Source organism: Carettochelys insculpta, chromosome 11 (genome assembly GCF_033958435.1).
Source record: "Carettochelys insculpta isolate YL-2023 chromosome 11, ASM3395843v1, whole genome shotgun sequence".
Classification (NCBI taxonomy): domain Eukaryota; kingdom Metazoa; phylum Chordata; order Testudines; family Carettochelyidae; genus Carettochelys; species Carettochelys insculpta.
In genome coordinates, this window is record NC_134147.1 from 10,392,848 (window position 1) to 10,414,269 (window position 21,422).

Consider the following 21,422-nt stretch of genomic DNA (forward strand, 5'->3'; position numbering starts at 1 on the left):
ACACATTGGCTACGTCTACACTATCCCCAAACTTCGAAATGGCCACGCAAATGGCCATTTTGAAGTTTACTAATGAAGCACTGAAATGCATATTCAGCGCCTCATTAGCATGCGGGCGGCTGCAGCACTTCGAAATTGATGCGCCTCGCCGCCGCGCAGCTCATCCCGACGGGGCTCCTTTTCGAAAGGACCCCGCCTACTTCGAAGTCCCCTTATTCCCATGAGCTGATGGGAATAAGGGGACTTTGAAGTAGGCGGGGTCCTTTCGAAAAGGAGCCCTGTTGGGACGAGCCGCGCGGCTGCAAGGCACATCAATTTCAAAGTGCCGCGGCCACCCGCATGCTAATGAGGTGCTGAATATGCATTTCAACGGTTCATTAGTAAACTTCGAAATGGCCATTTGCGTGGCCATTTCGAAGTTTGGGGCTAGTGTAGACACGGCCCAGGAGTGAGTTTCAGTAATACAAATAATGCAAACAAGCATCCCTCACAAGTGTATTACAGCTAAGAGAAGCAGGACAGGTTCTGTGGCTTGGCTGATGTGTGTGTTATTTTCTGAAGTTCAGCACTTCTCTTAATTTCAGATGAATGGATTTTAATCATTCCTGCACCCATCCTAATGACTTACCTGGTTCCCCAAACAAACAATTTTATTGCTAAAAAGCTATTCCTCCAAAATGGCTGCAGTCTAAACCTCCATAACTTGTTAATACAGATGGAATTCTAAATTGTGATTGTTCCTAATCTGCCAGGTATGCAAGCCATGCTACACTAATGGTAATATGCCTGCACTGTTGTTGAACTTGCTTTTGGGGCGTCTGTCGAAGCTGCAGGTTAGCAGTTGATGATCCACAAGGATAACTGAAGAAGAGTTTGATGAGGGAGTTTAGGACTTAGTCTATAGCAGGGAAGCCAAGGAGCAGCCAAGCCTGTGGAATGTCTGGGAGAATTTCTAGATTCCAATTCACAGGCAGGTCCTACTTAGTCCTTCCACTGCATGTCAGCCAATGGTAATTTTCCATTATTTAGCCCAGGGGTAGGTAACCCCCCCAGCACACATGCCACTCTCAGCACGCAAGCCAATTTAGAGTGGCATGTGGTGGGGGCGTTGGCCCTGCCCCTCCTCTCCTATGCGGCTTGGGAGAGGGGGCGGGAGTACAGGGACAGAGCCAAGGCCCCACGGCAGCGCAGGGTCAGGGCCAGAGCCCCCACTTTGCCCCAGAGCCTGCTCCACGGGGCTGGGGCCACAGTCCTCCTCCCCCCACAAACCTCCCCATGAGGATGGACTATGGAGCCCCCAGTGCAGGGCTGGGGCCCCTCTTTTCCCCTTGGAGCCCCTCCTTTTATCCTTAGACTCCCCCTCCCCTGTGAGCCTCTGCTGTGGGGCTGGGGCCAGATCCCCGCTGCCGAGTCCCCTGCTGCAGTACAGGGCTGGGGCCAGAGCCCCCCGCGCTGGAGCCACCTCTGTAGCACGGGGCTGAGGCTGAATCCCCACTCTCCAGAGCCCCTTCTGCAGTGCAGGATTGGGGGTGGAGCTCCACCTGTAAGTAGAACTGTTAGTGACTTTTAAAAGTATCATTGGCACTTGGACCATACATAGGGGTCAAAAGGTCAAATTTCAGCACTCCACTTCAGAAAGATTATTGACCCCTGTACTAGACAATATTGACCTCCCATGGTGCAGCAAGTTCTCTCGTCTGGCACTGGTTAGGTCCTGAGGGTGCCAGGTTAGAGAGGTTCAACCTGTCCGTGAAAGTGGCAGAATTTTCAGTAATGTAAAATAGACAGAAATGTTCACTCAATATTTTTCTCTGTTTCAGAAAAGTTAGCTGATATATCCATATAGGTTGATGATAATGATTAAATACTTTCCAACAGTAACTTCCAAGTCTGTTAAATAGCAGCTAATAAAATTACACATTTTACATTTGAAGGTCCAGAAAACTCGCATCTAAATATTTGAAGAGAGCTGCCCAAGGACCTCCCTGCACAACTAAAGTTAGTTTTTAATGAGTCTTGGAATGTTGGGCAATGTCCATAGTACCGGAAGAAAGCATATGTTGTGCAAATATTTAATAAGGGTAAAGAGAAAGATTTGAGTTATTATAGGCCCATCAGTTTGGCACTGACCCCAGGCAAAATAATATAGTAGCTGATCCAGGCCTCGGTTAATAAAATAATACCAATCAATCTGGGTTTATGGAAAAAGATCTTGACAAGCTAACTTGATTTTTTTAAAAAATGAATTACAAGCTTGCTTGATAAAGGTAATAATGTTGATGTGATATACTTAGATTTCTGCATGACCTTTGGCTTGATACCATATGAAATTTTGATTAAGAAACTGTAATGACACAAAATCAACATGGCACACATTAAATGGATTAAAAACTGGCCAACTGATAGGTCTTAAAAAGTAATTATAACTGGGGAGTCATCCAATTGGTGTGTTACTAGTGGTGTCCCGCAAAGGGGATTGGTTCTTGGCCCAAGGCTGTTTAGTATTTTATCAATGGCGTGGAAGAAAATGAAATAATTACTGACAACTTTTTCAGGCGAAACAAAGATTGGGGGTGTGGTAGGGAAGGAAGAATGTGCAAGGAAACTACATGTGTTTCAACACACCAAATGTCAAACTGTACATCCAGTAAGCAAGAATGCAGGCCCTACTTGCAGGATGGCAGATTCCATCCTGGAAAGCACTGCCTTTCATCCCATTGACAGCAAGCCTAACAAGCATACTCCCTGCACACACTGGCAATTATATTTGTCTGAAGAACATGCACCCCCCCTCCTGGCAGAGCATGAAAAGACAAAGCTGTTCACAGAGCACAGGGGCAAATTTGCCTGAGCAGGGAGATGCTGAAAGAACCCCATCTGAGGTAGTAAGTAACCTTTTCTCTCTCCCCCGTCCTTTGCTTAGGGAAGGCAGATTCTGCAACCCTGACAGGGGTTCTTAATGTTTGCCCTCCCTCTAGGCCTTGCAGCTGGACCTGAAGAGCATCACCAGGAACTAGAGATAATTACATTCAAAAAGAACCCCAGGAGTGAACCCAGCTTCTGCAGGAAGCAGTGATCTTGCCCGAGAGAGGTAGTTCCAGAGGAAATCCAGGGCAAGACATACAACGTTAAGATGACCAAGCCCAGATGAGGACCTGGCTGGTTAAGAGATCCTGGTGGATCGTTAATTGAATATGTGTTTCCAGTGCAATGCAGTGGCCACATGTATGCAGTCACTGGAAGTGTAACCAGGATAACAGTCAGTGGCTGAAGAGCAGTTATATTACCATTGTATTAGGTACCTATGAGACTGCTGCTGGAGATGTGTGTCCAGTTTTGGTGTCAACAATTAAACTTTGTTGATCAATTAGTGAAGGCTCAGAGAAGAGACATGAGAATGATTTAACAATTGGAAAAGCCTATGCCATAAAGTCAAAGACCCAAGGCCCCATGCATTTAGCTTAAGAAAGAGAAGGTTAAAGGCTGACTTGATCACAATCTTGAAGTGCCTAAAGGGCTCTTCAATCTAGCAGAAAAAGGTATTACAGGATCCAATGGCTAATGTAGAAAGAGACAAATTTAGATTAGATGTAAAGAAGAAAATTTAAGTGAGGATAATAAACCATGAGACAAATTTACCCCTAGGGTTGTGGTGAATTCTGTATCAGTAGAATTTTTAAATCAGGATTGGATATGTTTCAAAAAAGATATGCTGTAAGTTCAAACAGGAACTAATTCAGTGACGTTCTATGGCCTATGCTATGTTACTCAAGAGGTCACAGTAGGGTAATATCTACACGAGGGTTTTTCCAGCAAAACTGGGCTTCTGTCGGAAAAACCCACAGAATGTCTACATGAAAATGTGCTTTGTCAACAGTCTTGACAAAACTCGGCACACCCCCAGCAGTATGTATGTACCTCTCCCTTTTTGGGTATAATGCCCCTCTTGGCACTGTTCTGTTGACAGAACATTAGGTCATTAATAGAATGCCCCATTCCATTAAAATGTTGACTAACTGGTTTGTGGATCTGGAGTGTTTTGATGTCTGTTTTGTGCCCATTAACCCTTTGTCTAAGGGAGTTAGAAGTCTGTCCAATATATTAGTCAACATTTTAATGGAATGGGGCATTCTATTAATGACCTAAAGGTATGTGTGTTACTGAAAAAGAACTTTCACACCGTTCTTCAAAGAGAAACAGCCGAGCTGGCGTTTATGTTCAAATTCAGCACATTAACACATGGTTTAAACCGGGATGGGAACTTTCTGAGTCACTCTAGGGGCTCGTCTGCATACTTGGCTTAATCTAATTCTTGACCTTCCCCCGCCCCCCGACCCCTGCACTCTCTGATTTGCTCACCTTGATTATCTTTTTTCTGATTTGTCCTCCTTGCTTACTGTTTTTGGTTCTCTGTGCCTTAAATATCGAGTCTGTTCTGGTCTGGCTATGCTCTGAAGAAGTGGGTCTGTCCCACGAAAGCTCACCTAATAAACTATTTTGCTGGTCTTTAAAGTGCTACTTGACTGCTCTTTGTTTTGATAGTGTATAGACTAGCATGGCTTCCTCTCTGTTACTATGAAAGCAAGTGTGTGCAGACTGAAATTTCACTGATATCTGGAGGAGAGAAACAAGACTGTGTGTGAGAGAGAGAATCTAATCATTTGCTGTTTTAATGGCTTTGTGAAGAACAGAAGGTCACTGGGAGCAAATGGCATTCTCAGCCAAAGCACAAATGACACGTTACACCAAATGAAAACATAGTCTCATCGGGGAGCGGGGGCGGGTTTGGTTCATTCTTTGCAGCTCTTGCTGCTTTAAGTTCTTCCCAGAGGACTATCCAACCCACACACATCCTCTTTCTGAAGACCTACTTCCTGAATGCTTCTATCCAGGGTGAGCTTAATGAGCTGCACCTACAGCAGTGAGTCAGCAGTCACTTGCTGCGCATCCCCCTCTAGGATAAGGGGCTGGTGGGGTGAATGTACCATCCTGACATAATAAACAAGCTGTGATTGCTCATTTTCATTTGCAAAGGAAGCTTTATGTAATCAGTAAAACTTAATCCAGGCAGTTTAGAACAAGATGAGGAGCTCAGGAATTCCAAAGAGCAGGCTGAGATATTGGATTGTTTGTTTACTTTAAAACAGAGCCACTGACAGGGAAAATACTGGCCCTGCAGGAGCCCATTTGTGCCAGCAAGTAGCTGAAATGCTGGTTCCTGGCCTTAATGGGCTGGCAGGCAGCCCGCCCTCCCTTCCTGCTGTGGCAAGGAGGAAGGGAGGGCAGGAACCTGTTGGAACTATGGTTTAAATGCTTGTGCCTCCTCCCCACCCCCATGGATACAAAATGGGTGTGCTGTGGAATTGTTTGTGTGTTGTGTTACTGGAAAGGTTAGGAACAACTGGTCTACTGGATGGGACCCAGGACAGAGGCCTGGTTTAATTTCTGGCTCAGTCAGCTGTCCTGGATGAGCTTGCACGAATAACCTACCCTGTACCTCATTTCAGTTTCTCTTTAAAACGAGGAAAATAGTTCATCACATCCCATGAGGGACTGTTAACCACTCAGATGCTGTGGTGAAGACAATTATGGGAACCAATAGATAGGGAGTGCAAAAGCACAGCCTACAGCTGCTGCAACAAACTTCCGGGTGTGATGTTTTTGGCTGTTCCTTTTGGTCAATTGAATTTATTTTTCAGCAAACACACATGGTTTTTCTAATTTATTTTGCATATTCTCAATCCCTTCTGTGCGTGATTTTTCTGATGTGTATGAATTAAAACTTTGATAGTCTCTCTCACTCTGTTCTCCTACATCAGGATGGGGGAAAGTCTGAATTGAGGAAAAAGCGGGAAAGACATTAGAAGAGTTGTAGGGCTAGATCATGCAATCCTCTCCCAGGTTAAACTCCTAGGCATGCAAATGAGGGAAAGAGGCACGCAAATGAGAGAAATAAAAAATGCAAATGAGATGCCAGATTTACATATCTGCCACCTCATTTGAATAGTCTTCTTTTGAAAGAAGAAAAGCAGTGTAGACGCGACAATGTCAAAAGTAATTCCCATCTTCGAAAGAAAAATGAGGGAGGGCAGGACAGCAGGAACCTGTTGGAACTGGGTCATAGTTTAAATCCTTGCGCCTCCTCCCCACCTCCTGTACCCCATAAGAAAAGGGAAGAAGGTTCTTTCAAAGATGGATTTACTTTCAAAAGAGCCGTTTCTACACTGCTTTTCTTCTTTCAAAAGAAGCTCTTTCAAAAGAATATGCAAATGAGGTGTCAGATATGTAAATCTGCACCTCATTTGCATGTTTAGATTTCCCTCATTTGCATGCCTCCTTCCAAAGAGGAATGCAAGTGTAGACACAGCCGTACTGAAGTAAGCATTGTTCCAATGGCCAGTGCCCGCCACTCTGCACCACTCCAGCGCTGTTTTCTCTGAAAGTGGCATGCTAATAAACAGCCCAAAATACGCTAATGAGGCACGTATGTAAATTCCCAGCGCCTCATTAGCATATGGTCACGTGATTTTGGAGTCTGGAAGTACACTTTCTCTGAAAGTGGCATGTGTAGAAACAGCCCAGGAGTTCAAAGGGCAGAGCTAAGGACCCCTCTAATAGGGAGGTACACTGTACTTATAAAAGAGACCTAAAAAGCCCTAACTATGAACCACATTGCAAAATGAATGTAATTTACTGACATACTTGCTTATGTAAAATAATGAGATTATTCTTCTCTCATTACATTCATGTGTGTTTAACGCAGGGGAAGGCCTGATGGAGCTTTGCAGACTTTAAAAAGCCAAAGGTAGAGCAAACAGAGGAGTAAAGTGGACAGGGGGCTGTAGACAGCAGAGTTTTAAGAGGGAGTTTGATAGAGGGTGTGTGACAGAGGGTTTCCACTATGGATAGGAAGACCCACAACATCTCTGCCAGGACTGCTCCTCTGTCCTCCACCTGCACCTGTAGTCAGACAGACCTCCTGACCAGGGATGCCTCTACCCAGAACCTTGGTCTGGTTCTGTAGGCACTATGACTTGCAGTTCCCACTGTCTGAAGTCCAGGTTGGGGAACCACCCCTTGTGGAAGGTGTCTTGTGGTGGACTCTCTTAGGAAGCAGGTGGGGGAGCTACAGGAGGAGGTGGCTCAGCTAAGGAGTATCCATATCCACGAACAATTCCTGGATTGTGTTCATGTGGAAACAGCTGAGGTTAAGATAGCTGTCCCACCACAGAAGGCTACTGACAGACAATCAGTGGAGGAAGTGGTGGCCTGGGGCAACACTAGCAGCTGGTCACTTCTGGCAGCAGGCAGTGCTCCACTTCTGCTCCCAGCCCTCCCACCATGGTACTGGGAAACTTTTATGCTATCCTAGATACAGGAGGTAAGGAATCACCCCCTACACCAGAAGCAGAGAAACCTTGTACCCCCAAGGATGGGAGGTCTGCTGCCACCAGAATGAGGAGGAACATAGGGTAGTGGTGATCAGAGACTCTCTTCTGAGGCGGGCGGAAGCACCCATCTGTCATTCTGACGTGTCATCCTGGGAGGTATGCTGCCTGCCAGGAGCCTATATCCAAGGCATTACAGAGGCATTGTTGAGGATTAGCCAGCCTGCTGAGTACTACCCCATGCTACTCATCCATGTGAGCACAAATGCTACGGCAAGGTGTAACCTTGAGCAGATCAAGCATGACTACTGGGCTCTGGGAGCATGGGTGAGGGAGTTGGGAGCACAGGTGGTGTTCTCCTCAATTCTTCCTGCCCAAGGTAAGAGCCCAGGCAAAGACAGGTGCATCTTGGAGGTGAACGCCTAGCTGCAAGGACGGTGTCACCAGGAGCGTTTTGGCTTCCTCGGTCACGTGATGCTGTTCCAAGAAGGCCTGCTAAGTAGGGATGGGGTTCACCTTTTGAGAAATGGGAAGGAGGTATTTGGATCAAGACTGACTAACCTAGTGAGGAGGGCTTTAAACCAGGTTCAACGAGGACGGGTGACCAAAGCATACAGCTAAGTAAAAACCTGGAGATTTGGGAGTTGGGTTGGAAATGGAAGGGATCATGGGCTATAATAGCAGAGAAAAAATAGGGACTAGGCAGAACTGGAAGACGAACGCAAATCAATATCTTAGATACCTATATACAAATGCAAGAAGTATGGGTAATAAGCAGAAAGAAATTGAAGTCCTAATAAATACAACTGTGACATAACTGCTATCACAGAGACTTGGTAGGATAATACATATGATTGGAATATTGGTATAAAAGGGTACAGCTTACTCAGGAAGGATGGGCAGGATCAACAGGGAGGAGAAGTTGCCTTGTATATTAAAAATGCACATCTGGACCGAGGTGGAGACAGATGCAGTAGACAGATGCATTGAGAGTCTCTGGATTAGGTTAAAAGGTGTAAAAACAAGGATGATGTCATGGTAAGGGTCTACTACAGACCATCTACCCAGGTAGAAAAGGTGGATGAGGCTTTCTCTAAGCAACTGACAAAATCAGCCAAAACGCAGGATTTGGTGGTGATGAGGGACTTCAACTATCCAGACATATGTTGGGAAACTAACACAGTGAGGCACAGACTATCCACAAAGTTCTTGGACTGCACTGATGACAATTTTTTATTTCAGGAGGTGGAAAAAGCTACTGGGTAGAAGCAGTTCTGGATTTATTTTAACAAATATGGAGAAACTGGTTGAGAATTTGAAAGTGGAAGGCAGTTTGGGAAAAAGTGACCATGAAATCATAGAGTTCATGAATCTAAGAAATGGTGAAAGAGAGAACAGCAAAATAGAGCCATGGTGAATGCTAGTGGGAAGGAGATAGGTTTAGAGGATAAAATAAAAAAGAACAAGTTAAAAATGACTAAAAATCACCAGGGGCTGATGAAATGCATCCTAGAATACTCAAAGAGCTGACAGAGGAGGAACTGGAACCTTTAACTATCATTGTTGAGAAGTCCTAGAAGTCGGGAGAGATTTCAGAGTACTGAAAAATGGTAAATATAGTGCCCAGTTATAAAAAGGAAATAAAGAATAACCCAGGAAACTACAGATCACTCAGTTTAACTTCTGTGCCAGGAAAGATAATGGAGCAAGTAATTAAGGAATTAATCTGCAAACATCTGGAAGAAAATAAGATAATAGGTAACAGCCAGCATGGATTTGTGAAAAACAAATCATGCCAGACCAATCTGCTAGCTTGCTTTGACAGGATAGCAAGTCTTGTGGATAAGGGAGAAGTGGTGGATGTGGTATACCTAGACTTTAGTAAGGCATTTGATATGGTCTTGCATGATCTTCTTGTCAATAAACTAGGTGATACAACTTAGATGCGACTACTATAAGGTTGGGTGTATAACTGGCTGGATAACCACTCTCAGAGAGTAGTTATTAATGGTTCGCAGTCATGCTGGAAGGGTGTAACAAGTGGGTTCTGCAGGAGGTCTGTTTTGGGACCAGTTCTATTCAATATCTTCATCAATGATTTAGATATCAGCATAGAGAGTATGCCTATTAAGTTTGCAGATGATACCGAGCTGGGAGGGGTTGCAACTGCTCTGGAGGATCTGGCCAAACTGGAGAAATGATCTGAGGTAAACATGATGAAGTTTAATAAGGACAAATGCAAAATACTTCACTTAGGGAGGAAAAATCAGCTTCAGACATACAAAATGGGAAGTGACTGCCTAGGAAGGAGTACTGCAGAAAGGGATTTAGGGGTCATAGTGGACCACAAGCTGCATATGAGTCAACAGCGAGAAGCTGTTGCGAAAAAAACCCAAACATGACTCTGGGATGTATTCATAGGAGTGTTGAGAGCAAGACACAGGAAGTCATTCTTCTGCTCTACTCAGCACTCGTTAGGCCTAAGTTGGAGCACTGTGTCCAGTTCTGGGCACCATATTCCAACAAAGATGTGGAGAAATTGGAGAAGATCCAGAGAAGAACAACAAGAATGATTAAAGGTCTAGAGAACATGAGCTATGAAGGAAGTCTGAAAGAACTGGGCTTGTTCAGTTTACAAAAGCAAAGACTTAGAGGGGACATGATAGTGGTTTTCAAGTACCTAAAAGAGGGTTATAAGGAGGAAGGAGATAAATTGTTCTCCTTGGCCTCTGAGGATAGGACAAGGAGGAATGGGCTTAAACTGCAGCAAGGAAGATTTTAGGTCGGATATTAGGGAAAACTTCCTAATTGTCAGGGTGATTGAAGACTGGAATAAATTGTCCAGGGAGGTTGTGGAATCTCCATCACTGGAGATATTTAAGAGCATGTTAGATAGCCATCTATTGGGGATGATCTAGACGGTGCTTAGTCCTGCCATGGGGGCAGAGGACTGAACTCGATGACCTCTCGAGGTCCCTTCCAGTCTAGTGTTCTATGATTCAATTTTTCAGACATGGAGCTAGTGCTGAGTAAAACATAGCACCAGGGTTTCTACATTGTACCTCTCTTTGGTTTCCTTCCTCCTAGGTAGTGGAGTATATGAGGATGAACACAATAACATTCCTCATCCTGCTCTCCTGTTCTGACCTTATGCTATCCACTTCACACAGTGCAAAGCCAAGCCCAGCAAGTGTTCCCCTGCAAGATATGGATTCTGCACCACATAGCATGTCACTCTGATGGCAGTTTGGAAGGTGGGCAGCTTCACATGTAAAACCCACTGAAGCAGGAAACAGCAGTGGGGAAATTACAGTGGTCATGTCCACATTTCAGCTGAGAGGTGTGGTTGATGTGTGAGCACTAGGTCCACTCAAGTTAGCATGCTATAAATGGCCCGGTAGTTGGGGGTAACATGGGCCATGGCTCAGGCAGGCCAGCGATAGGACTACAAACCTTTTTGATCTCTGGCTACATACTCAGGCCACTCCCCTGGGAGAAAACATTTTGTGATTCTCTATACAGAGGAAGGAATTGATTGCGTACTATGCAGAATAGTCAGAAACCAGACATGTGTATCAATATCCATAGACTTTTGTGCAGTGGCTGCTGTGCCTGTTAGCAGATGAAATATTAAAATTGAAGCTGTGCAAGCCAGTGTCTGCCATCTCCCATTTCATTTTCTATGTTTTAATTTAATCTCCTTGGATATGGAGCAGCCCAGTCTTAGTTGAAAGTCTGAAAGATGCCAAAATAAATGGCATGCAGATAGCTGTAGCTCACCAAGCCCTTCTGAAGAGTCTTGTCCTTGAAGTAGAGAGACTAGTGTTGAGCAGGAAGAAGAGGCCACAATTAGAAAGGGATTAGCAGGGCAGTGGCCCAGGGCACAGTGCTGTCATGAGTGCAAAACTACAGCTGCCTGAAGGCTTGAGCCCAGGGATCCCAGCCAGAGCAAGATCTTCAGATCTTATACCCGGGGCAGCAGGCAGGCAGTGCTCTTAGGCCTGGTCTGTACTAGGAGAATAGGTTCAACTTAGCTGACTTAGGTCAATTAGCTAAGCTATCAGTCCATACTACAGAGTCTTTTCTACCAACTTTAAGGGTTCCTAAGGTTAACAATGGTACTCCTGCTTTTCACAAGGAGTAAAGCCAAAACTGAGCTTGCATGGTTGACTTTAGGGTAGCACAGAAGGAGCATTGTGAAATTTGACATACATGGCCTCTTAGAGGTGTCCCACACAGCCACAATGAGCCACTGTGGCCACCACTTTCAATTCTACTGCTTTCTTCCAGCCCAAGAAAATTTGAATTTCATTTCCTGTTTGGTCAGTGTGGTTAGCAGAGCAGGCAGCACACCTCAGCAGAACAGCTGGCCATGAATTCTGAGGGGCACAAATGAGCTCCAGCATGGAACATGTAGGAAATCCAGGACCTTATTGCTTTGAGAGGGGGGCAAGGATGAAGCTGTGCTGGCAGAACTATGAAGCAGCGAAAAAAAAAAATGCAGACATCTATGCCAAGACACATTGCAGAGTCCTTGGCCATTGTCTTTGAAAACTTGTGGAGGTGGGGAGAGGTCCCAGATGACTGAAAAAAGCCAAATGTAGTGCCCATCTTTAAAAAAGAGAATCAGGACAATACAGGAAACTACCGACCAATCAGTGTCACAGAATCACAGGGCTGGAAGGGACCTCAGGAGGTCATCTAGTCCAGCCCCCTGCTTCAAGCAGGATCAACCCCAACTAAGTCATCCCAGCCAGTACCTTGTCCAGCCGGGACTTAAAAACCTCAAGGGATGGAGAATCCACCACCTCTCTAGGCAACGCATTCCAATGCTTCACCACCCGCCTGGTGAAGTAGTTTTTCCTAATATCTAACCTACACCTTTCCCTCTTCAACTTCTGACCATTACTCCTTGTTCTGCCATCTGACGCCACTGAGAACAGTTTCTCACCCTCCTCTTTAGAGCTCCCCTTCAGGAAGTTGAAGGCTGCTATTAAATCACCTCTAAGTCTTCTCTTCTGTAAACTAAACAAGCCCAAATCCCTCATCCTCTCCTCATAGGTCTTGTGCTCCAGACCCTTAATCATTTGTGTTGCCCTTCGCTGAACCTGCTCCAGCAAATCCACATCCTTTTTATACTTGGGGGCCCAAAACTGGACACAATATTCCAGATGTGGCCTCACCAGTGCCGAATAAAGAGGAATAACTACTTCCCTAGATCTGCTCGAAATGCTCCTCCCAATGCACCCCAGTATGCCGTTAGCTTTCTTGGCTACAAGGGCACGCTGTTTACTCATATCCAGCCTTTCATCCACCATAACCCCCAGGTCCCTTTCCATCATACTGCTGCTGAGCCAGTTGGTCCCCAGCCTGTAACAATGCTTGGGATTCTTCTGCCCCGGGTGCAGGACTCTACACGTCTCCTTATTGAACCGCATCAGATTTCTTTTGGCCCAGTCCTCCAATTTATCCAGGTCCCTCTGGATTCTCTCTCTACCCTCCAACGTATCTACCTCTCCCCTTAGTTTTGTGTCATCCGCAAACTTGCTGAGGGTGCAATCCAGTCCCTCATCCAGGTCATTAATAAAGATGTTGAATAACACTGGCCCCAGAACCGAGCCTTGTGGCACTCTGCTTGAAACAGACCGCCATCCAGATATTGAGCCATTGACAACTACCCATTGGGCCCGACCATCAAGCCAGCTTTCTATCCATCTTATAGTCCAAGGATCCAATCCATATTTCCTTAATTTATGGACAATAATGTTGTGGGAGACTGTATCAAAAGCCTTGCTGAAGTCAAGGTATATCACATCCACTGACTTCCCCATGTCCACAGAGCTTGTTACCTCACCGCAGAAGCTAATCAGATTGGTCAGGCAGGACTTGCCCCTGGCGAATCCATGTTGGCTACTTTTGATCACTTTCCCCTCTTCCAAGTGCTTCAAAATAGATTCCTTGTGGATTCCCTCCATTATTTTCCCAGGGATTGAGGTAAGGCTGACGGGTCTATAGTTCCCTGGATTGTCCTTCTTTCCTTTTTTAAAGATGGGCACTACGTTTGCCTTCTTCCAGTCATCTGGTATCTCCCCCGATCTCCAAGAGTCTTCAAGGATAATGGCCAAAGTTTCAGCAATGACCTCTGCCAATTCCCCCAGTATCCTGGGGTGCATTAAGTCCCGACCCATGGACTTGTGCACATCTAGTTTTTCTAGATAGCTCAGAACTTGTTCCTTCCCCACAGATGGCTGCCCTCCACCTTCCCATACTGCATCGTCTAGCACCGTCATTGGGAAGTTGACTTTGTCCGTGAAGACTGAGGCAAAAAAAACATGAGTACTTCAGCTTTTCCTGCATCATCTTTCACTAGGTTACCTCCCTCATCCAGTAATGGCCCCACACCTTCTCTGATAACCTGTTTATTGTTCACATGCCTGTAGAAACCCTTCTTGTTACTCTTCACATTCCTTGCCAGCTGCAGTTCCAATTGTGCTTTCGCTTTCCTGATTACTGCCCGGCATTCTCCAGCCATATGTTTATACTCCTCCTTAGTCAACTGTCCACGTTTCCATTTCTTGTATGTATCCTTTTTGAATTTAAGCTGACTAAGGATTTCCCTGTTAAGCCAAGCTGGTTGCCTACCATGTTTGCATTTCTTACTACGCAGTGGGATTGTTTGTTCCTGTGCCTTCAGTAAGACTACTTTAAAATACTTCCAGTTCTCTTCAACTCTTTTCCCCTTCATCTTCATTTCCCAAGGGATCCTGCTCATCCTGTCTCTTAGGGAGTCGAAGTCTGCTCTTCTGAAATCAAGGGTCTGTATGTTACTGCTCAACCTTCTTCCTTTTGTCCGGATCCTGAAATCTACGATCTCCTGGTTGCTGCAGCCCAGGTTCCCTCCCACTTGTCTTTCTTCTACTAGTTCTTCCCTGTTTGTGAGCAGCAGGTCAAGTTGTGCACGGCCCCTGGTCAGTTCCTTCAGTACTTGTACCAAGAAATTATCCCCAACATTCTCAAAAAACTTCCTGGATTGTCTGTGTGCTGATGTATTGGTCTCCCAACAAATGTCCAGATGATTAACGTCTCCCATGAGAACCACGGCCTGTGATTTGGAAGTGTCACTAAGCTGCCTGAAGAAAGCCTCATCTATCTCCTCTCCCTGATCTGGCAGTCTATAACAGACACCAACTTCAACATCACCTCTATTATTTCCACCTCTAAGCTTAACCCAAAGACACTAAGCTGGATTTTCTCCTTCCTCATACTGGAGCTCTGACCGATCATACTGCTCCCTCCTTTTCTCCCCTGTCTGTCCTTCCTAAACAATGTATAACCTTCCATGACCGTGCTCCAGTTATGCTAATCGTCCCACCAAGTCTCCATTATTCCAACCACCTCATACTTCTTTGACTGTGCCAGGGCCTCTAATTCTTCCTGTTTGTTCCCCAGGCTTCTGACATTAGTGTACAAGCATCTTAGAGAAGGGGCTGATTGGCCCACTTTCTCCTCTTCACTCAGGAAACCCTCTTGATTGTTCCCTCCTCCTTCCCCACTTACCTCCGGGCTTGTGTCACCTTCCCCCCAACAAACCTAGTTTAAAGCCCTCCTCACTAGGTTTGCAAGCCTGCCCACAAAGATGCTCTTTCCTCTTTTAGTGAGGTGGATCCTGTCTCTCCTCAGCAATCCCTGTTCACGAAACAGAATCCCATGGTCAAAGAAACCAAATCCTTCCCTGCTACACCACCTACACAACCACTCATTTACCTCTGTGATTCCACAATCCCTCTGCGGACCCCTTCCTTCCACAGGGAGGATAGACGAGAAGACCACCTGTGCTCTGTATTCCTTGATCTTTCTTCTGAGGGTTACGTAGTCTGCCGTGATCTCATCAAAGTTGTTCTTGGCCGTATCATTGGTTCCTACATGAAGAAGTAGGAAGGGGTAATAGTCTACAGGTTTAAGAATTTTTGGCAGCAACTCTGTAATATCCCAAATTCTAGCTCCAGGCAAGCAGCAAACTTGCCGGGATTCTAGGTCTGGGCGGCAGATGGATGCCTCCGTCACCTCAGCCCCTAGAAAAATCATGGAAAGGATGTTCAAGGAAACTATTTTGAAGAATTTGGAAGAGAGATCAGGAATAGTCAACATGGAGTCACCAATGGCAAATTACGCCTGGCCAACCTGGTAGCCTTCTTTGACTAGGTAACTGGCTCTGTGGACATAGGAAAGTCAGTAGATGTGATATAACTTGACTTTAGCACAGCTTTTGATATGGTCTCCAACATAATTCTTGCCAGTTGAATAGTAACAGAGAGGTACCCATGTTAGTCTGTATTCTAACAAAACAAACGAGTAGTCATGTAGCTCTTTAAAGACTAACACAATAATTTATTAGGTGATGAGCTTTCATGGGACAAACCCACTTCTTCAGATCAATAGCATTTCCAGTACAGACTGACAGTTACATAGCACAGAGGTCCAAAAAAGAAAAAGAAAAAGAAATAAAAACTGATGCGTCAAATACATGGAACTGAAGGTGGGGTGAGGAGGAGAGCAAGAAGTGACCATGACTGCCACAGCTCCAAAAGCCACAATGCTCCTCCACTCCCTAACTGCAGTGTGCACAGCTGTAAAAACTGCTTTTGGCATCACAAGCTTGAAAGCGTACCCTGATCTGTGCCTTACCGTGATTGGAAGTGAACCAAGCCACACAGGTCCCTTAAGATCTCTGTGTAGTACCTGCTGCACAGAGGATGCTTAAAGCCAAAATTTGTCCTTGCACATAATGCATCCGAATTGTTTGTCATAGAGACTGTGCCATTAAATTACTTTGTATGTTGTAAAACTTCTCACCTACATTAAATGTATCTTCCTAATGTCTTGCCCTTTACAGGCTTCCCACACTTCTTCATCTGTTAGACTGGCAGAGATCTGAAGGAGCAAATGAAAGCAGAAAGTCATGTTCCTAGAGAACATGCAAGCCATCTGCATGTATGGAGTGGTTAAGTACTGAAGTAAATTGCTTAGGATGGTTGTAGAATCTCCATCACTGAAGATATTTAAGAACAGGTTGGATAGTTTTCTAATAGGTATGATATAGCTGGTTCTTGGTCCTACCTCGAGTGCAGGGGACTGGACTTGATAACCTCCTAAGGTCCCTTCCAATTCTAGTATTCTCTGATTCTCTGATTCATTTTCATATTGCTGTGCTTCAGGGTAGGGGAAAACAATTCACGAAGTTCCATGGAAGTGGCATTGTGTATGTGAAAGTTTTGTAGCCATTGTTGATTGTCCCATACCGGCAGAACAATGTGGTCCTACCAGTCTGAGATTGTTTCATGGCACCAGAACTAGCACTCTGCTGTGGGGAAAGCTGTTCTTTTTCTGTGCTGGAACTAGCCCATACTGTATGACATTTTTTAATTCCATCAGACACTTGGAGCTTAACCCACAATGCAAGGGGACAGGAGGAACTGTGGGCTAGGTGCCCACAGCGCATTGCTGACAAAGTCGAAGTTGCCAACCCTAATGAGACTTAATTCCATTGACTTTGCAAAATTGGGTTCTAAAAATTGATTTTAACAAATTCAGCCTAACCTCATCATGTGGATGTACTCTAAGTGCTGCTTAGCCTCTACTGAGCATGCTCACTGTGGCAAACTCATAATAAAAAGTTAGGGGGCATAAATATGCTAACCCACCCTGGGCACTAAAATTCAGCTCCGAGGAGGAAGATTCACTGAATTTAACTAATCTGATGAAGTGAGTCTGTGCTCACGAAAGCTCATGCTCAAAACTTTTCAGTTAGTCTATAAGGTGCCACACGACCCTTCGTTGCTGTTTGAATTTAACTAAGATTTTCTGCCTGATTTCTGCTACAAATACTAGACAACTAAGAATGATTTCTTATTCAAGGCAAACCACCACAAGCAGTTTCTCAGATTCTGAGAATAGGTACTGCTTCACCTCAGCTTCTCAGGCTTTGTGTATGCACAAGTTTGAATTGATTAAATTAAAAGTGATTTTAAAAACTGATTTAGTTAAACTGGTGCCAAATCTTGCTATGAATAGTCTAGGATTCATTTAAACCTGCCTTGTATCCAAATAACTTATATCGGTTTCTTACCAAATTAAGCTAAATGGAGATGACACACTTTTTGGGCTGTTTTCTTTTTTCAGATTTTATTAATAGAGGGACACCTGAATGCCATTCGTGCACTTAAATCCCTCCAATAGTCACCTAGTGTGTGTGTGTGTGTGTGTGTGTGTGTGTGTGAATGCAGACAGAAGTGTATGTGGTTAGATTAAGGGGCTATTGTCTACTCTAGAGAGTTTTGCCAACATAACTTGCAGAGTATCTACAAAAAAAAAAGTGTTTTGTTGACAAAACTTGGCACTTCAGCCAACAGCATGCTGCCTCTCCTCAGTGAGGAATAATGCCTCTGTTGACAAAAACTGTCGACCAAAAAGCTGTGTAGACACTCCAGACAGCTCTCCGTTGACAGACAGGGCTTCCAGTTCACCAGGCAGCCCTGTTTGCTGGGCTTCCAGTTGGCTGTTCTGTCAAGAGAATGGCTGGGCAGTCTGGCTGCTCTCTGTCGACAGAGCAGATTGCTCTTTCAATTCACTTTTGTGTGTTGACATGATCTGTTGACAGAAGTTGTGCCAGAAGCTCTCTTCTGTTGGAAGAGATCTTCCAGCAAAACTTCTGTCGGCAGATTGCTTTGGTATAGCGCCAACCAGGGGATTTATCTGAGAACAATTCCCGAAGATCAGTTTTACAAACACATATACAATCCTAGGTGAAATAAACCTCACTTTTCATGAAACAAGGCTTGGAAATATTAGAACTTTAATTAATAAAAGTCAGTAAATGTTAATTTTTCCACACAAACTGATGAAAAAATATTTCTGAAATGTAACTGAATTTCAGATAGGCCAAGTAAATGGAAATGCTAGAGGAGCACTTATTTAAGGATTTGTTTGATTTAATCTGTTGCTGGTCTTTTGCTTGCATTCTCTCCTACAATTAGATTCTTGATTCGAGTTTTTTATTTAAATCAGATGGCTTTGGTTTCAGTTTAGTTTAAAAAGTTTTAAAGAATGCCAACTGTATTTCTAGCCCCTTTCAAACTCCCTCATGAAACCCCCTTTAGCTGCTCCTGATTTCTTAGAAGGATGCTTTATATAGCCCTGGCCTTCCTCATAGCCTTGCCCCCTGGTAAGGCTTGATGAGTGATCAAAAGGGCTAGGGTTTAAAGCCTTGTTAAGAGGCTCTCAACCTTTCCTAGCAAGCTGCTAGCCTCACCACAGGAGCCTTCAAACAAACAGCTCAGCACATGGACCCCCAAAAAGACAAACACAAGTTTAGCACAGAGTATCTTTCAGGCAACCAGCAAGTACCCTACAAACACAACAGATCACCACTTACCCCAAGGCTCCCATAATCACTCCTCTTTCACCTACAGAACTCCCTCCCAAAACTGCCCTGGTAACTGTGCCTGTATGCTAAGCCAGGCCTGTATTCAAAGGGCCCCGTAGCAACTGCCCTCTTTGGATGCCTGGCGGCAGGCCTGTGTTCTTCACATAACTCATTTGATCTTTCCAAGCCTAAAACTGACAACAGTTTGCAAAGCCCTCTCAAAGGAAAGATATGCTGCTGAAGTGTGCAGTATTATTTTTATTTTATTGTGATTAGAGCACCAAGAGAGTTTGTGGAATCCCTCTCATTGGGGCTTTTAAAGAACAGGTTAGATAAACACTTGTCAGGGAGGTTCTAGGTTTCGTTGGTTCTATGTCGGGAAGGGTCTGAGGAGACAGGGAGATGGACTAGATGTCCTTTTCAGTTCCTTATAGTCTTACATTTCTATGATGCTTTCTTTTTTCTCTCTCTTACAGAGTTACAAAAGGAACCAGAAAGCAGCAAACCACAAACTCAGTCAGGCTTGTAAACAAGACTGAATTACCAGGATCCTGATATCTTCCCTGACATTAGCTCTGTGACCTTGGGCAAAACATGTGTGAGAGCAACGCAACAAAAAACTCAACAGTGTCTCCATCAATCCCACTCGGTCTGACCCTGGGTAGCATCTCACTGACTACAGTCATCATGAACATTTTAGTCCTATATGCAGTGAAAACAGAAAGGAAGCTGCATACAGTTGGGAACCTGTACATTGTCAGCCTATCAATTGCAGACCTTATAGTTGGTGCCGCTGTTATGCCACTGAACATAATGTACCTAATGAATGACAAGTGGGTCCTGGGCAGACCAGCCTGTCTGTTCTGGCTCTCTATGGATTATGTAGCCTGCACAGCCTCCATCTTCAGCCTTTTTATACTGTGCATAGATCGTTACCGTTCAGTTCAGCAGCCACTCAAGTATCTCAAGTACCGGACCAAACCTAGAGCATTGGTAATGATTTCTGGAGCTTGGCTGGTTTCTCTTCTGTGGATCATCCCGATTCTAGGCTGGCATGCTTTTGCCAATAGTGGGAATTGGCAAGTGAAGGAAGAGACCTGTGAAACAGAGTTCTCCAAAGTCACCTGGTTTAAAGTGCCGACAGCCATTGTCAACTTCTACATCCCATCTTTGTTGATGTTATGGTTCTACACAAAAATATACAAGGCTGTCCGGAAACACTATCAGCACCAAGTGCTCATCAATGGATCATTTCGATCTTTGACAGGAAACAAAAGTGTACATTCTGCTAACGTGCAGGAAAAGCCAAAGCTTTTCCACAAAAAGCCAAATAAAAACTTAAACACAAATCTTCTGAAAGATTGCTCTGTAGACCCTTGCTGCAATGTAAATCTCAACATCCCTCAGCCCAAAAGCATGGAGGCAAAGCTTCAACTCAGCAGCTTCGACAACCCCCCAAAGGCTCTCGTTGCAGAAGGTGACAGCAAGGTAGTAAAACTGAGCTGTTTTCCCCTTGCCATTGCTCAGACACAACCAGGATCAGATAAAGTGGGAATGAAGTATGTATCTGTCAAGAAGGCGCCTTGTTCACAGGCTCCAGAGTTCAGTGACACATCAGATGAGCGTACTTCCATGGAAGGGACCTCCAGTAAAAATGACTCCAATCCCACTCCAGAGCCAGCTTCTAGTGCCAAGGAAAAGACTAGCAAAGACTTTACAGGCCTCAGTTACCTGAGGAGTACCTGGCTGAGACTGCGTGCCCAGTCTGTTCAAGGAGGGCATGTGAACAGGGAGAAGAAAGCAGCCAAGCAGTTGGGTTTCATAATGGCAGCCTTTATGCTGTGCTGGATTCCCTATTTTGTGCTGTTTATGGTTATAGCCTTTTGTCAAAGCTGTTGCAACCAGAGTTTCCACATGTTCACTATTTGGCTTGGTTATGTGAACTCCACTTTAAACCCACTCATCTATCCCCTCTGTAATGAGAACTTCAAGAAGACTTTCAAAAAGATTCTTCATATTCACTCATAATACATACATGTGTTTGGGGTGGAAAAAAGTGAGTCCACATTTTTCAAAGAAAGAAAAGTTTTCAGTTTCAAAGGAAAAGGTGAATGAGGTAAAAGGCTTTGAAAATTAACCTGTACAACTATCCCATGAAAACAGAAAACATAGTTACATGATGAAAAACAGACTTAAAGTTCAAAGTATTTAAAGAGGAACTGGTTTTGACCAGGGTTCCTGAAAACTCAGGGCTCAGTCTCAGGACTGCTGTGCTAATGTCCATATTTTACAACTTTTAAGAGTTCGTCTTTCCATTGTGTAAAACAAAACTGGAGAGATGGAAAGAATTATGAGTAATCAGTAATTATGAGCTAATGAGATATGGAAAGAAAATCAATTTATATGTTCATAACATCTATAACTTAACTTGGGAACACACTGCTTGTTGAAGGCAACAAAATCCTATAGTTTTTCATGTAGTCAAAGTATAACATTTGAGCTGTTTGAAAATATAACCTATTAATTCATAAATCCCTCCAGCATCATGCACTTTTAGAGATACTCAGTTGCACTGTCACATACAATAAAAACCATTGATATTGTATTGATTT

The 21,422-nt window shown here is 44.4% G+C and overlaps 2 protein-coding genes across 2 annotated transcripts in view; one reads left to right on the plus strand and one right to left on the minus strand.

Annotated features, from left to right (window-relative positions):
- Positions 1 to 21,422, minus strand: part of LOC142019263 (uncharacterized) — a 198,363-nt gene that overhangs the window by 161,520 nt on the left and 15,421 nt on the right. The window lies entirely within an intron of this gene.
- On the plus strand, positions 19,390 to 21,395 carry HRH1 (histamine receptor H1). The gene has a single exon (XM_075006216.1). It carries the CDS (start codon positions 19,405 to 19,407, stop codon positions 20,836 to 20,838), a length of 1,434 nt encoding a protein of 477 aa, XP_074862317.1. The 5' UTR covers positions 19,390 to 19,404; the 3' UTR covers positions 20,839 to 21,395.